This window comes from Pagrus pagrus, assembly GCF_965226575.1.
Source record: "Pagrus pagrus genome assembly, chromosome: 10".
In the NCBI taxonomy this organism is placed as follows: Eukaryota; Metazoa; Chordata; class Actinopteri; order Spariformes; family Sparidae; genus Pagrus; species Pagrus pagrus.
Window position 1 is genome coordinate 3,641,215 of NC_140194.1, and position 15,851 is coordinate 3,657,065.

A 15,851-nucleotide genomic window follows, 5' to 3' on the forward strand; every position below is an offset into this window, starting at 1 on the left:
TTTCCGTTTCCTATGAAATGCTGCTGCTCACTGCTGTTCAAACAGCACCGATTTGAAATGCATCCCTTCTTTAGCTTTGGACTCGAAACTTTGGGGGGGGTGGGATGATCTCCCCACCGTTTGTGTATCTTCTTTTTTTGGCTGAGAATCAGGCCTTTCCCTAAATGACATTTTTAACTTTGTTTTATTTTTGATTTAAGTGCCCGTAGTGCCATGTGACACCCTGTCCAGCAGATCCAGAAATGTCCTGTTACGTTCACATATTGCATCCATGCTCACCTCATAAAAACGAGGTACAAGGCAGGGCAAAATTTCTTCCAAAATAGATGTCATATATATATATATACATACATATATATATATATAGCAATCATATATACACATTCGTACATACATATACTAATTTATGTGATGCAAAGAAACAAAAAATGTACACATTTCTTACAAAATTGTAACAAAGACTGTAAAGTGTTTGTTTGCTCAGGAGCAACATCCTTTAGCTGTTAAGCTTCTTCGAGGATTCGTCCACATTTTGTGGAAAACCAAAGTCTTCTCCCAGATTTGTGTCCATGTTCGACCGGTACAGAACCACAGAGAGAGAGACGGACAGAGGGAGAGAGGCAGAGTATGAGACGGAAAACAGGTCGGTGGTGCAAATACAGAGGTTGGAATCGATGTGAATGGAAGGAAGAAAGAAAGAAATTTAAAAAAAGGGCGAGATGATGAAGGGATGCATGTGGAAAAGTTGCATGAACCCCCCTGACCCATAACAAAAAAATGGAAAAGGAAAAAATATTATCAGGGAGTGTTCACATAAAAAAATCACAAACAAATTTTGTGTTCTTTTATTACTAAATATAGTGCAACAATAAACATTGCATTTCTGTCACCCTTTTACTTGCGTCTGAGGATATCAACTTTTGCTTCCCCCGGCTTTTTATCTGTTCTCAACACTTGTGAATACGAGGCGTAACCTTTGTTCTGTCACTGTCCTACGCCACAAGGTCAGTCCTCCTTTCTGCAAGAAAACAGGCTTCAGATTCAGAGACGTAAACATAACACAGACCCTGCTCAAAACAAGAAAAAACAGGAGGAACTTAACGAATAAAAACAAAACAAGTGTTGGTGTTTTTGGGCAGCATGTAATTTTGGAAAGGCAGGGCAGTTTTGATGGTGGTGACCACCCCTGCAGTCAGATAGCCAAATCCTCCAGGAATAAAAACCAAGCTGTGTGGACCACAGCGCCCCTCCTGGACAGCAGTGTTGTGTGCAGGAACAGCTGCGGCCTTTGGACTGGTCGGGCCTTAGAAGGCCTGCTGGGCTGGGTTGTAGTTGAATGTTGTTGGCACGTGTGGCCTCTCCTCCAGCTTGTCATACTCCAGATGAAACTCCTTAGAGACGCAGACACAATATTAACACGATAGGCGAAGCTAGAATCCACAACAACAAGTCGTTAAAGCGCAACACTGATGCCGTTTCGGCAGATTATGAAAAGACAGACAAATTGTTACCTTGGCTACTTTCCTCCAGTTAAGACAATCAAAAAAGTAGTACGTTCCCCTCTCGTAGGCATTGGTCTTCAGTGTAGGCTCCATGCCAGGCGCCCTCGTTATCCAAACCCGCTCCTCTTTGTGGTACCTCCAGTCCCGGTTAAAGCTGGAGAGTGAAGTGACAAAAAGTTGAGCACAAAAAAAAAGGGGGAAGAAATCCAGCAACTGACTTGTGACCTCAAAAAAAAACACACAAATAGGTCAACACTGTCCACACAGAGAAGAAACATTTAGCAGTAAGTACTCACAGCTCTACTGCCGCCAGAAGCTGTAGCAGGTCTCCACCGTTCATGTAGTACAGGTAGAACAACAGGTCTTCACCATATCGAGCCAGTTTAATTGCAGCCAACTGGAGGCAGGACAGCAAAAAGAAACACATTAGTTGTGCACTTCTGAGGGTTAAAACCACTTATTGTGGCGCTGTGCTGAAGCTCATAATTACCTTGTCCCTTATGTGGATATTGGTTAAGTATTCAGAGGGAACATGGAAGTCTGAAAAAGGAAAGCACAAGTCGGTTAGCACAACACAAACCAGCATCTTATCTAGTGTAAGACTTGTGAAGAATAATGCACTTAAACACCACAAAAATCAGTCAGTTCACTGGTTACAGCACTCAGCCGCCTGCCGACAGGATGTGTCCAGTTGCAAAAACAAGCAACTGACAAACTCACATGGGAGTGCTACAGCTCTAAAACAACAGACAGCAGCAGATCTTATAGCCGATGATATACAACATGTAACATAGACGAGGAGGCTTCACCTGGTTCCCCCTCCTGCCTGTCAGCATTAAAACGTCTTCAGACTTTGCCAAATCTCAAAAGCTAATCATGACTGTCAAACAATCACTTAAATAAGATGATTAAAGAAAGATTAAAAAGCCGTCAAAACACAATTCACGCTCATGGCTTACCAATGTCTTGAGGTCGACATGGCGATGAGGCCCAAGGCGAGGCGAACTTGGGGTACAAGTTCCTGTCGGAAAAGAAAGTTGCAGTGAGTTATTTTAACCACTACGAACATTTGCTCGACTCAACTGGGCTAGAACGGCTGTCTTACTCTGGTGAGTTTAAGTTGAGTCCCAGTGTCGTGAGGTCACTTCCCAGCGCTAGATGGACCATCCCCGGATCCGTCTCCGCTGCCCGGATAAACGTCAACAGGCCAATCATGCCGAATTGGTCTGTCACCATTCCTGAGGGAATGTTCGTCACCCGACCTGCAGCAGTGGCAGCAGGATAATTCAGAGTTCAACACGCTGCAGAAAACTGTGCCGTGACGTACAGTTAATACTTACTGTCAATACATTACCTCCACATTTCTAAACCACATTGTGTGCACGCATTGGAGAGCAAACCAAGCCAATTATTTTTTAATCAAGTGATGGCCACAGACAGACTAATGGAAAGATGATGATGGTCTGTATCATACAGAACATATTCTTTTGGATTCCTCACTGTAGCCTATCCAATAATCATCTAACACCAAATGCTGGGTAGAGAGCCCAACTGCCTCACCCAAGTTGTGCGATTTAGAAGGGATGTCTCAGTGGAATTGGAGCGATACGATTGGCTGAGAGGTCTCACCATCGGGCAACACCTGGATGCCTTTCTTCTGGTTGTTGTTCTGTGCTGAGGCCGTCTTGTCTCCGGGGAACTTGGGCCCATCTGCGTTGGATGTGCTCTTGCTTGTGGAGTTCAAGTTCTGAGCACAAAGAAAAACAGTTTTAAAGCACAGAAAGATAAAAACATGGAAATGCATTATAAATTATTCTCTTTGATGTGTAACGTTAAGAAAAGGAAAACACAGACATCCTTCCAGATTGTGCTGGAGAGCCATCAGTGGCTCACACTTACAGTTTTGTTGTCATCGCTGTTCAACGTGGGGTCCTTATAGTTTGGGCCAGGCAGTGCAGGGAAGTCCTCGTTATGGATGGAGAAATCCTGTGTCTGTTCGGTCGATGGCTTGGTCACCATGCCAACTTGATGATGATGGTGAACACAGTGAAGTAGAGATTATAGTTCCCCAAAGTGTAATAAAAAACAAATCACAACAAATGGGCATCATAAGCATTTCATGCTCCTGTGGACAAAACAAAGCCTTGGCTTGTATTGTAAAAACCGAATCAAGAGACCTTTTCCTCTCCTAGGGGAAACTACTGCCTACTGCTCGTGTGAAAATAAGAAATCTTTGCGGGCCTAATGGCCTACCATAGGGAGCCCGTCCAGCCAGTGGGTTGAGCACCGGTGTTGGGTTTCCAGTCCCTTCTCTCCGACTCCTGTCTGCTAACGCAGGGAAGTCTGACAGATCCAGCCCCGTTACATTTTCACTCCCATCTGCAGCAACAGAAGGTTAGGAACTTGTAACGTGCAATGTCACCTTCAACGCAATGTATTTGTGTAATAACGTGGCCATTATTGATAATCTAATGAATGAATGAAAGTATGGCCCCTCAACTACGTCATGACTGTCGCCCAAAAACTAACGAGTACTACTCTCCGTCTGCTTCAGCAGACAAACATAAAGCGATACGACGGTTTTACTCTTTGCGCTTTTATTCAGAAATTAATTTTTACTTTCACCAACAAAATGCCCAGATCAGTTTACACTGATCCTCTTGCTTCGAGAAGACACTGGTCACTGCATTTCACAGTAAGCGAGGTCATCTCGTCATGATGACACTAACCCTAACTTAAACATTTTTGTGCAGCAAGGTGAGTTTATGAAACGCAACTCTCACTGTGGTATTTTGCATAATCACATTTTCACATTTTTTAGATCAGATTGCCCCACATTTTTATAATAATTATATTGTGTATAAAAAGAGAGTACATTTGAATAAAACACCCAAATTAATGATTAATTGGTATGCCCACCTGGCTCACCACACCAACCTGTGCCATTGAAGATGTTGCTTGATAATGAGTTGTTCATCCCAAAAGCCTGATTGCGGTTCATACCAAATCCTGACATGCTGCAGAGATTAAAAACAGAACCAAAACACAAGAAACACTTACTTCTGTTTTAAGACCTGTACAGGACACAAAGCAGCACATCTGTACCGACATGTGTCACACGAGTGAACACGTGTCTGTGTACCTGTTGATGGTGAAAGGCTGCCGTGCTGGTTGCTGTTTGGGCATACAGATGATACTGGGCGAGCTGCGGTTGGGGCTGCCCAGCCCCGAGCTGCCCATACTGTTGGTCCTGCCGCTCATTCCGATGCCTTGACCGACCTGAGAGTGATTCAGCATGTTCCTCGTGTTCATCGGTAATGTCCCCCTGTTAAAACATCATCAGCACCGATTTAGTGGACTCAAATTATATTATATTCATTATAAACCACACTCCTGTGCGTCTAAACCGAGTCTACAAACTCACGAACAAGTGAACTCCTTCGTACACACCTGCTTGGTGATGGAGGGGTGTGGAGGGACATGGTGGGGACCCCCGTCGTGGGGGTGATGTGACTGGGTAGCTGCGTGCCTTGCGTTAGATTTCGATTTAACTGAGGCGTATTATTCCCCATGCCCCTTACCGAGAAGCCGAGTGCACCTGCAGAAAGACATGGAAGAAAAACAAATACTGTCAGACAGCTCAGAGAAGACTCTTCTGCAAAATGTCCACAATTTAAACTTTAAGTAGCTCCGATTTTATCGGCAAGAGATCCTCATAAAAACCTGCATCGAGCACCAAATACGCAACAGTTGAGAAAACTACTTTGTGTGTGACTGCAGGGAAAATAAACACTTACTTTGTGGACCGTACAAACTCGCACCGAGCTGCGACAGCTGACCCGACGACGATGGCGAGGGAGATGAAAGCATCTAATAGAAAAACATTTGCAGACAGGACAGGGTAAGAAAACCAGGAAACACATCCGCTGACGATAACTGAAGGAAACGGGGAACAAACTCACGTCTTTGTCCGATCGATGTGGGAACATCGGCTGGTTGTAGTACATGCCTTCATCGGAGAAGTCGTTATCGACTACCTCGACGAACTCTACAAATTTCTTTCTAGCACCAAACATGCCTTTTGTCACCTGGAGAGAGGAAGAGAGAAAAGAGTCGTTGTTAAAGATGTGCAAGTTATTAAAAAGCAAAATCAGAACGAACACGAACACAATCTTATAGAGACATTCACATTTCTGAAGTGTTTGCACTGTTCCTCTTCCACATATCTCCATTTAACCACCTGATGTGTCACTTTAAGTAGTTTTATTATCACACAGCCATCAAGGTTCAACTATTTCTACCATAACTGACAGCATTTTATTTTCTTCATTCAGCATCTGCTCCTTCCAGCACTTCCCTGACATTACATAACCCTAATATTATCTCAACTTTTACACACGCACAGCACAATATTGTTCAATTAGTGGACCTTTAAATCAAACGAATCGTTATTTGATATCATTTCTCTGTAGTTCACTGACACACTTGGCTCGTTAGTCTCGCTGAAACAAAGTTTTAACAGTCTGTGCCAACTTTGCTGTGAAGTGCTCGCATATGGGGAAAGAAAATGTTGAACTTCCTTCTCGAAATAAACTCTTAAATCATCCACAACGTGTGGAAAACAAACCAGTGACAGCGGCGGCAGCAGTTAACGCTCCCCCTGTTCAACTCGGACTGGTGTTAGCAGGTCTCCAGCGCTGAACACTCACCTAATTAGACCCTGGTGAGGAAAAGCCACCAGCAGCAGCTTGCTAACATGCTAGTTAGCCTAGCAGCAAGCGGCTAAGTGCTTTGGAATCAATCCGCGTTAGCTTAGCTAGCTTAACGTCAGTTTGCGAGCGGGCTACCTGAGCAGAAAGCGAAGCACCACGAAGCTTTCAGCTCCGAAACACTTTGACTTCGCTACAAAGCAGCAGTCAGTGCGATTTGGGCCCTCTCTGCCTCCATATATCCACAGTCAGCTGTCCGTTTTGTCGCCTCAGTGTACGGGGAGCGTTTGGAGCAGCAGCAGTAGCAGCGACAGCCTGCTGGAGCTAACGGCTAATCACCCGCTCCGTGTCCAAACGGAGGAAAACGACGACATAAATATCTCATCCCGAAGCTCTACGTGTGCACAGAACCGAGCTCACGGGACGGGGAAAATAAGTAAATTATCCTCACCGCATTAATTTCCCTTCTCTTCGTTAGATCCAAGATGGCTGTGTGTATCCTGAATCGAAAGAGGGGATAGCCTTTACCCTCTGACCTCCCGACCTGCTGGTCACTTCCGTACACAACACTGAACATGTCACACACTGTTCATCCTCCAGCTGCTGCACAACACAACACACCACAACACCAGAGAGCCACAGAGACACAACAAGAAATATAATATCTACATTATTTTTTATTATCAGGGATCATAAACACTGTCAGCCTCCCACCTGTGATCAGAAGGTGTGATCATTACCTCAGAGGAAATGTGCATAACTCATTTAATTATTGTTTTAAGCTAAATAAGACATTCACAAAATGAAAGATGATTAAAAACACAGATTTAAAATAATATGTGACTCCTGTAGAAAATCAGAGATTGGAAAATGTACTTGTTTTATTAAGCAGACCTCTAAATTTTTATTTGTTTTTTGTGTATTTGAACAAAAAAAACAACAACTCAGCATTTCAACATGCATATTTGTTTCTTTTTGCAGCGTTTGATGACACTAAAGTGGAAATTAATGTCACAGGAAACTGAGCAGGACTCCAGTTCACTGTATATCAACTTGTTTGTAGCCTATGAAAGCTATTAAAAATGTATTTTTTTAAATATAATTAAATTCTTATTTTCCCCAAAATACACACACATTGGTAGTAATAATATATTTTTTCTTTTTTTTGTAAAAAAATTAGTAAAAGGGGAGGAAAAGTATAAAAATTAAAGCAACTGCGAGGAACGTTCAGTCTTTGTTGATTCTAGCGCCCCCTTTGGACAAAAGTGGTACTTCACCAGCGGCTGCTGTCGTAAAGGTGCATGCATTTGTTTTGTAAGCGAGTGACAGAGAGACCGCAGGGTGGATCGTGATGACGTAATGTTTTTATATGTGATTTTATATGTGATCGGACCCGAGCACAGGCGTTGTAGTCCAAAAAACATTTCTTGACCTTTCACAGCAAAACAGTGCTGCAGCATTCTCTTGAACAACAGACATTATGTTGACTTCTTTTAGAGAAGGCATATGATTTGTTTTGGGTTTTTCCCTCTTCTTTATTGTGTTATGAAGCATTTTTGTGCATGTAAAAGTTCTGCAAAGTGGAAAAGCCCAAAGTCGACACCAAAGGGAGTTACTCAGTCAGAAAACACTGCTCCTGCACAATATGAGAAAAACAATGTGTTTTTTGAAAATTAAGGTATGTAAATCTATTCTAATAGGACCCCCAAATAAAAGAAGCAACCTGAATATTAGCATCATATGACCTCTTTAAGAAAACATATAACAGCTCCATACAGCTCGTCCTGCTTATTCCAAGGCTCAAATTCATTTGAAAACGTGAATTACTTTTTAAAGCTGAAATCTTCACTGCGGCTGCTGAGCTAAAAGCATTGGGTCCTGCTTTGCTCTGATCTTGAGCTCCTGTTGAAGAGTGTGCTTACATGTTGCATATTCCTACATATATTTGTTTTTAATTAAAGTAACACACAGCAAATCTGGGGCCAGATGGTCTCCAAGCATGGGAAGTTGTGCACAGTGCACAGAAAGTGAGGGTTCACTGGAGCCCAGCAGCTTATTTATGCCCAGGTGCACCCTGGTAGGCCAGAACTGTGCCAGCTACATTCACGGCTGAACCCAAGCAGGCCTGTCATGGACCCCTTGTGATCTGGCAACCATATCTGGATCTTAATTTATTAGTGTATGTGGGCCGAGTGTAGCTGTGTGGCCCGTCACTTGGACAGACCGACTTTGCCATGTGGGAATCTGCTGTACTAGACTAAGCAAAGATATTACAGATGAGCTTCAAGGCCCATTCTTATCTTTGGAAACAGCAGCTACAATTCAAGGTCACAAGGTCCAACGTACGGGTTGTTTCCAAAGCTTTCAATAACATCTCATGGCCTTTCTCACCAGATGGAGCTGCTCAGTCGTCAATAGATGGTTTAGTGAGCCATCTCCATCAGGAAGAAGACCATGAGACGTGGTTTCTGCACCTTTGTTCCCAGCAGAGATGTTGAATTGTCGTAGCAGGAAAAGCAGGTGTAACTTCAGACATTGTTGGAGACACCTGCTCCAGTAATGACCCAGTTTTATTAAAATCTCTGCCACTAACGGGATCTATCGTGGCTCACATGGTTCTTTATCGTGGGCTGTATTGTTGGCTGTTTGAGGCCCCCAGGCTGCGAGTGGATAAGGAGAAGGACGAGTGCTAAAAACAGCCTGTCAGTGAGTGAAAACAGACAAGCGGCGAACCTGCTGATAAGAAAAATGAAATTCCTTCTCAGTTTTATCTGGTTGGAAAATAGTTTCTAATAAAGGTATGTGAGATAGCGCGGGTAAATCACACCTCGGGCAGGTGCGGTGACACGCCACTTGTTACAGCTCAGCACCTTCATTTGGAGGATTTGTGGCAACTGAAGTCTTTGCCTCATAGAGACCAGAAGGTTGATGTCCACCACACTTCAGTGCAACTCTATGTTCTTTCTGGGACTTCATGTAGCTTAATGTCTCTTCTCCCTGCAGAAACAAAACAGCCTACAATCGACGTCAGAGCAAAACACATACAAACTCCCTCTTTGGTCTCCATGTGAACGCTGACAAATTCTTGAAATTATTCCACAGCAGAGGCCCCACTCGTCCGGCCCGGTGGCACGGACCCAGAACTGCGTTCGGTCCGATTAAAACAGAATGTAAATGACCTTCGCTGCTCTTTCATCACAAAGCACTTCTTATGCTTACCCGTGGCACCCTGCCCCTTCCTGCCTCTCTCCCTCTCTCTCTCGCCTACCTCTGTCTTCTTGGAGTAAGAAGGGGGGAAAGTCATTAGGCACAAATGGGGAGGAGAGAGCAGCTCGTGGTTGCTATCGCCATGAAAGTCAGGGCAAAGCTCCGAGCCACTGAGAGACAGTGAGAGGACGGCACTGGGGAATATCTGCCCAGAGAGTACAATACGTTTTCAGCTCATTAAGTTGGATAAACACATCGCTTACTGTGGGAGATGCTGAGAGTCATGGACATCAGCAGGAAAACATGGGAAAGTAGGTGCTTTTCGATCATGATTGGGATCTTCATAATGCCTGTTGTGTGTTCTGTTGTGTTGTTGACCACTTGTGATGTTTAGTGTTATGAAAGAGCGTCAAAGTGGTTTACGAACTTGTTTTGTTTTCTCATATTGTCAAGATCAATAACTGCGGTGAAGGAGCATTAATGGGTTGCCATCAAAATTGACTTGGAGACGTCACCAGCCCACCTCAGTGCAAACCCCTGTCTGGCACTGAATTGATGTGGAGGACCGGTGGTGTGTCAGAGACCTCGAGCGAGATGGGGAACGCCATGCGAGGCGTCGTTGCCTTCATTCCCTCAGAGCGCTGCCAACGCTTCCTAGTGGGCGACCTGAAGGAGATGCCACTCGATCGGACCCTCGACCTGAGCAGCCGGCAGCTGCGTCGGCTGCCTGTGGCCGCCTGCGTCTTCGATGAGCTGGTGAAGCTCTACCTGAGTGACAACAACCTCAGCAGTTTACCTGCTGAGCTGCAGGGCCTAAAGAAGCTGCAGCTCCTGGCCCTTGACTTTAACTGCTTTGAAGAGCTCCCTGCAGCCGTCTGCAGATTGCCCCAGCTGAGCATCCTTTACCTGGGTAACAACAGGCTTTACAGCCTCCCCAGAGAGCTGAGTGATCTCAAGGAACTTACCACTCTGTGGCTGGAGACTAATTGCTTCACTGTTTTCCCTGCTGTGGTTTGCGAGCTCCCTAATCTCAAGACCCTGCACCTCGGTTATAACCTGATACAGAGTTTACCTAAAGAGCTTAGCAGGCTGGAGGAGCTGAGAAGTGTCTGGCTTGCAGGGAACCAGCTGGCAGAGTTCCCACCAGTGTTGCTGGAAATGCACTTTCTCGCCGTCATTGACGTGGATCGGAACAAAATACGCCGCTTCCCAGGCCTGTCTCACTTGCAGGGCTTGAAACTGGTCATATATGACCACAACCCCTGCGTGAACGCCCCGGTGGTGGGGGAGGGAGTCCGAAGAGTCGGGCGCTGGGCGGACTGCGCGGACGATGAAAAGGAGGACGAAGGGTCAAAAGCGGCGAGCGAGACCACAGCAGAGGTTACGGAAGCACACACCGAGGAGGAGCACAACATCTAGAGGTCAAGGAACAAAGTGACCTCCAGCTGTGGTGTGAGGCCAGCCGGGACAGGGTGACGTTCAAGTGGGACACTTAGAGTGGATCAGGCTGACGGCTCGTCCTTATATGGTTACGAAAAAATCATATGAGCTTTAAGAGCGTGGGCTGCGTGAAAAAAGGGAAATCTGAATCCTGAAAACAAAGTGTTGTTTGGTTATTTAATACCGAATGAAATGTTATTTCTAAAAACTCTGTATGTGCCCTTAAATGATCAGCAACAACAGTGACATGTTAAGCTTCTATTCATTTTCATCCACATTAGATTCTTGTGTTATTTATAAAGTTTTAATCTGTGGAACGAGACGTATTATTGATGATTTTATAAAATTGTACAGATTGTAGGAAAGCAGTGCTGGCGAGCGTGCGTTCCTGCTTGATTAGTGGTGTGTTTGCAGACAATCCATTCATGCTTTTCAGTTAAAATAACATTATGTAACTTTTTTCAGCTTAAAATAACAGCTTCAAAATCATGTTGATGGTTCAGAGTCTTGTAATAGGCTGAATGGTGTCTCTGTCACCTGGGATCTGTGTTTACGACAGTTGTGTTGCACTCAGAAAGTGTGGGAGGGGCGTTAAATCACACAAAATGCCAATTTCTACGTAATGTTCCTTTAAAGTGACTGTGCAGTTGGTTGCTGGGGCTTTTCTGTGGCTCGTGTAAGATCTTGTTCTCGAGGCTGATGTCAGCAGATGCAAAAACAAAAAACATTAAATCAGCAAAAAGGGAAATGATGCCAGCGCATCAGCCCAGAGTCTCTCAGCGCAGGACGACGAGAAAAAGAAAAAGGGACACGAAGTCTGAGATAGTATCTGTACCTTCTGAGGCTAAATCCAGTGAGGTTTTTAATACCAGTGATGGATGGTTTAAGTCAATTAGTGCACTCCTTATCCAGACCAATGCATAATTTATCTGATAGATTGGGGATGTGGCTTTGAATAAAGACCGCTAATGGGCCTTAATATCATCACCATGAGGCTCTAATCTGCCACAGATCCTAAGTGCAGCTTTTCCCAAATACTCAGTCGGCCACGGAAATGTTATGTAAACACGACTGAATGTCATCCGCGTCGTGACAGTTTGATTTCATTTTAGGCAATGCAGGAAAACCTGATTAAAAACATGCTGCGCACCAGACGTGATCCTGGAGATGAGATGATTTCAAACCGCATGAACACAACTCAGCTACAACAACGACTCTGTTGTGAGACTCTGTGAGCGAATAAAGACATTTTTCTTTCTGTCTTTCAAATCATATACAGTGTATGTCAAAAAACACCTGACTCCAACGACAGTGAGGAAAGTGTGAGGACATTTAGTATTCAAGTTGTTCTGAATTCGTCACATCTTCAGTAACTCTGTTCTAGTTTGATGCGTCACAAACACAACATGTGCGTTAACTGTCGTCATATACAGACATTTCACAGGGAATGCAGATTTTATGTCTGTCACTACTTGGCTACTGTTTGCAAACATGTAACAGGGAGTTTGTTTATCAATTGCACAGAAATATGAGTGTGTTTTTTTCTTTTCGCTCTACATTTCTTCACTAAACACACAGAAACTACACCGACCAAGTTCTTATCAACATGTTTAATATCACCTGTGATCAACTCTTTGTTTTGAATCCTTCATTAAATCAGAAAAGTTTAAAAAAGGAACGTACTACGAATGTAACGTAATCTGAAGTGTATGTGTGTGTGGTGTTTAGAAAAATAAATGTTTAATATCTTCTGTTTCCAACCACGAACATTTTGAGGAGATAGATCAGGTTTGTATTCGTCACTGTCTCGTTTCATACATAAATGTTGGAGATCTGTTTGTTTCTGGAAAAGGTTTTCTTGACTCATAAACTGAAATCTGAAATATTATGAGAGTAGAAGATTTGTATGACTTGTGTGTTTTAACTGGTAAAAGTTTAAACATTTATTTCCTCATCTACTTTTTCTGACATGGAGATTTGAGTCTTCAAACTTCATGTATAATTCACAACTAAAGGGACACTTTGTACTTTCTTTTTCTACTTTTACTGCAAGTGCCAAAATTAGCAGACGTGTGTACACACAAACATGTGAGTTGTTTCATTATTTATAATTATATCTTTATCATTATCTGACAGAGATGGCCTCCAGTTTTTTTAGGAAAGACAATAAAGAAAAAGACGTGAGTGCTGTGTGTTTATTTAATGTGTTAAATGCACAAATAACACATAACTTCAGAGACATTTACAGGGAATATTATGCATGACAAAGTCCAAGATGAGTGCTTTATGAGTTATAATCTTTGGTACATCAACACGTCCTTTCACCTGCTTAAACCAGAACCTCCCTTCAAGTGTAGCTTAAATAAACGAACCCTATAAACCAACAACTCCTTCATCACCTTCACTTTATTACCACAACCAGCATCAATTTCAAAAACAGTAACTTCGTTCATCCTTTTTATACTTTCTGCTGCTTTATGTTCAATATAAACATGTTGAGTTAACAGACGTATCAACAAACTGTTCTTGCTTCCATCTAAAACATTCTGGAGAGCACAATAAATACTATTTTTTTGACAACATTAAACTGTAAAGTACAAACTGCACTGTAACAGACAGTGAACCAAGCGTTCTGATGCAGCGAGCAGCGTTGAGATTTGAACTAAATGTGCCGCAGCAGTTAATCTGAGACAAGACGTCTTTAATGCAAAAAGAGATAAAGCATCAAATGTCTTCTGTCCCTTCAGGCCGGACCGATTATATATTCCTTTCAAGGAAGTTATTTAAAACAAAGACTCTATTTTAGAAACACTTTCCAAATCTAATTGCTCTGAGAAGCCTCTCAAGTAAAATCACGAGGATGGTTTATGTGGAGCCTCTAAGAGGGTGGGAAGCACTCTTGGAAATGCCAACTTTAACCAGAATAAAATATTGTTACGGTGCAGCTACGTTCAAAAACAGGCTCAGCTCTGAGAGGAGTGTCTGGATGTGTGTGTGTTCAACCATAGCCTGGCCGTGATTACACAACGTCAAGGCTGTAAAACAAAGGCAGGTTTTTATCTTTATCAAGGTGTGTTCAATTGTTGCAGGTGATGCCAGATTTCTGTGGAAAATACTGAGCTGGAATGTAGCACAGCCTGCTTCTGACATCATACACGTTTAGATAGCACAAACATAAGCTTCAAGAAGTGCTGTTTTCTTCAGAGCAAGGCAGAAAATGAGCAGACAGAAATGAGGTAACGTGTTCTCAACACAAACACAAGAAGCTGCAGTTAGTTCGCTAAAACAACACAAGTATTAGATTCTCATGCATCTATAATTTAGGCCGACTCAAACGGAGCGTGAGTCAGTGAGTATCTGCCAAATCACGTACATGATGACTGAGGCATGTGAGCATGTACGACAGGTACTTTAACGATGTGCAGCGGCCCGGTTCACAGGCTCATCCACGGTCCAGGTCTCTGTCGGAGCGTCGTCTCACCCTGCTGAGGCAGCTGGCCTCCGTCCAACACGTCAGAGCCTTCCGTCTCCTCGGGCCCTTTGGAGTCATGAGACCCGTCCTTCTTGGTATCCGGCACATCGGCCCCCGAGGCATCTGGGACTATGGAGGGCTTCTTTGACGGCGGCTCCACCGCCGTGCCATTTCCCGAGAAGTCAGATGCCTCGTTCACGGATCCGATCACTTGAGGAGCACTGAGGTCCTTCTGCGAGTTTTCCTTCTCCATGCGCTTGCGAGCCTCCTCTCTCCTCTGCTGGATGCGGGTGTTGTCTCCAATCATAACCCGGACTCTCACTTGATCCGGGGGCCAGATCCCACCCCATATGAACTGCAGGTAGCTGAACAGCACGATGACGCTGAGGAAGGCAAAGTTGGTGGCCACGCCGATCACTGCGGAGGTCAGGGGGAAGTTGTACAGAACGTATCTTATACCGGTGAAGTAAGCGTGGATGCGGAGCTGAGATGAGTAGATCTGCACTCTCTTGGAGTGGACCTGAATGACGGCACCGACTGTGGGCTGATAAGCATTCGTCTTGTAGTCTGAGAAGAGCTCCACCTCGATGAGCTGCTTCTGCTCAGACACCCCGGTGAGAAGGAAAGGAGAGAACAGGAAAGTACTGAGGGTCTGCAGGAGGCTGGACCGGTAGTGGAGCATCGTAGATCTTCCCACTGATGAGACGGTCTTCCCACCTTTGGTGTAACAGGACATCTTGACCATGAACATACCCAGCTGCTCATTCACAGGAGACTCTGGCATCTCCAGCTCCAAAGACACGCGATAAGGCTGCCCGTTAGCCATCACCTGGTCCCTCTCGTTCTTCATGAAGGAGATGTTGGCCGTGGGGAACGAGCAGAGTCCTGACTCCGAGGTGTCACAGTCAGTGGAGTAGTAGAAGTGCACAGGGGTGGAGAAGCTCACGGTGGGCATGTAGGAGTAGTAGAAGCTGCCATAGAGGAAGATGGACACCCAGAGGAGCAGAACCAGAACACACAGCAGGATGGCAGCCTGAAACAATGTGCGCCGGGCTTTGAGGAGGGTCACAGCTGCCACATCCTGCACCCAGTGCAGAACCGGTCCCACCGTGCGCCCCATCGTGTCTGATCCGGAACCCGCCGACCTTCTCCTGGTTCTGGTCCTGGTCTGGGCACTTGTTCCTCCTTGCAGACCCGTCGACTGCTGCCCCTGTGGTGGGTCCTCTTTATGTTCATCCATCAGTGGGTGTTTCCCCTCCGACGCTGTGGAGCTAATCGCTTATCTTCGCTCTCCCATGTTAAACTAAGCACAGACGCACTTAGCTACAGCGCCGGTTTAGCTTTTTAAGCTAGCTGCTGCTAGTTTAACGTCCGTGAGTTTAGTCCATAAGCTTCTCGACACTTTAAAATATCCCTCTTAAGGTTTAATTTTGATGTTTTCTACTGACTTGCTCCGAAGGTGTCTAAACTAAGCTCCTCAGCAACTTAGCTAGCTTGTTTTCCGGAAGCTGCTGCCGCTAA

General features: G+C 44.5%; 3 protein-coding genes across 8 annotated transcripts; 1 reads left to right on the plus strand and 2 right to left on the minus strand.

The window, feature by feature from the left end:
* Nucleotides 1–829: 829 nt before the first annotated feature.
* Nucleotides 830–6,766, minus strand: cnot2 (CCR4-NOT transcription complex, subunit 2). Of its 6 annotated transcripts, none has more exons than XM_084364771.1 (15): nucleotides 6,663–6,766; nucleotides 5,465–5,590; nucleotides 5,300–5,372; nucleotides 4,953–5,100; nucleotides 4,645–4,827; nucleotides 4,440–4,519; nucleotides 3,756–3,881; nucleotides 3,402–3,526; nucleotides 3,132–3,249; nucleotides 2,608–2,764; nucleotides 2,462–2,523; nucleotides 1,993–2,042; nucleotides 1,799–1,899; nucleotides 1,512–1,656; nucleotides 830–1,391 (listed from the first exon to the last, which is right to left on the minus strand). In XM_084364771.1, the coding sequence occupies exons 2-15, from the start codon at nucleotides 5,576–5,578 to the stop codon at nucleotides 1,305–1,307; spliced, it is 1,569 nt and encodes a 522-aa protein (XP_084220897.1). In that variant the 5' UTR covers nucleotides 5,579–5,590; nucleotides 6,663–6,766; the 3' UTR covers nucleotides 830–1,304. The 6 variants fall into 6 exon arrangements, with proteins under 6 accessions (XP_084220897.1, XP_084220896.1, XP_084220892.1 ...); XM_084364770.1 differs by having other exon boundaries at nucleotides 4,422–4,519; XM_084364766.1 differs by lacking the exon at nucleotides 6,663–6,766 and adding an exon at nucleotides 6,350–6,586 and having other exon boundaries at nucleotides 4,422–4,519.
* Nucleotides 6,767–9,645: 2,879 nt separating this feature from the next.
* On the plus strand, nucleotides 9,646–12,572 carry lrrc10 (leucine rich repeat containing 10). The gene is made up of 2 exons (XM_084364779.1): nucleotides 9,646–9,729; nucleotides 9,872–12,572. Exon 2 carries the CDS (start codon nucleotides 9,974–9,976, stop codon nucleotides 10,835–10,837), a length of 864 nt encoding a protein of 287 aa, XP_084220905.1. The 5' UTR covers nucleotides 9,646–9,729; nucleotides 9,872–9,973; the 3' UTR covers nucleotides 10,838–12,572.
* A 467-nt stretch (nucleotides 12,573–13,039) lies between these two features.
* LOC311264155 (seipin-like) lies at nucleotides 13,040–15,844 on the minus strand. Its single transcript, XM_084364777.1, has one exon. It carries the CDS (start codon nucleotides 15,568–15,570, stop codon nucleotides 14,293–14,295), a length of 1,278 nt encoding a protein of 425 aa, XP_084220903.1. The 5' UTR covers nucleotides 15,571–15,844; the 3' UTR covers nucleotides 13,040–14,292.
* Nucleotides 15,845–15,851: the final 7 nt, after the last annotated feature.

What these genes read in the sequence shown, in the direction of transcription:
- lrrc10 (XM_084364779.1), top strand. Translation starts at nt 9,974, where the DNA reads ATGTGGAGGACCGGTGGTGTGTCAGAGACCTCGAGCGAGATGGGGAAC.
- LOC311264155 (XM_084364777.1), bottom strand. Translation starts at nt 15,570, where the DNA reads ATGGATGAACATAAAGAGGACCCACCACAGGGGCAGCAGTCGACGGGT.
- cnot2 (XM_084364770.1), bottom strand. Translation starts at nt 5,578, where the DNA reads ATGTTTGGTGCTAGAAAGAAATTTGTAGAGTTCGTCGAGGTAGTCGAT. An exon ending in GAGTTTGTACGGTCCACAAA is followed by an intron (nt 5,101 to 5,299) that starts GTAAGTGTTTAT and finishes GTCTTTCTGCAG; the next exon opens with GTGCACTCGGCTTCTCGGTA. An exon ending in GGCTGGACGGGCTCCCTATG is followed by an intron (nt 3,527 to 3,755) that starts GTAGGCCATTAG and finishes ATCATCATCAAG; the next exon opens with TTGGCATGGTGACCAAGCCA.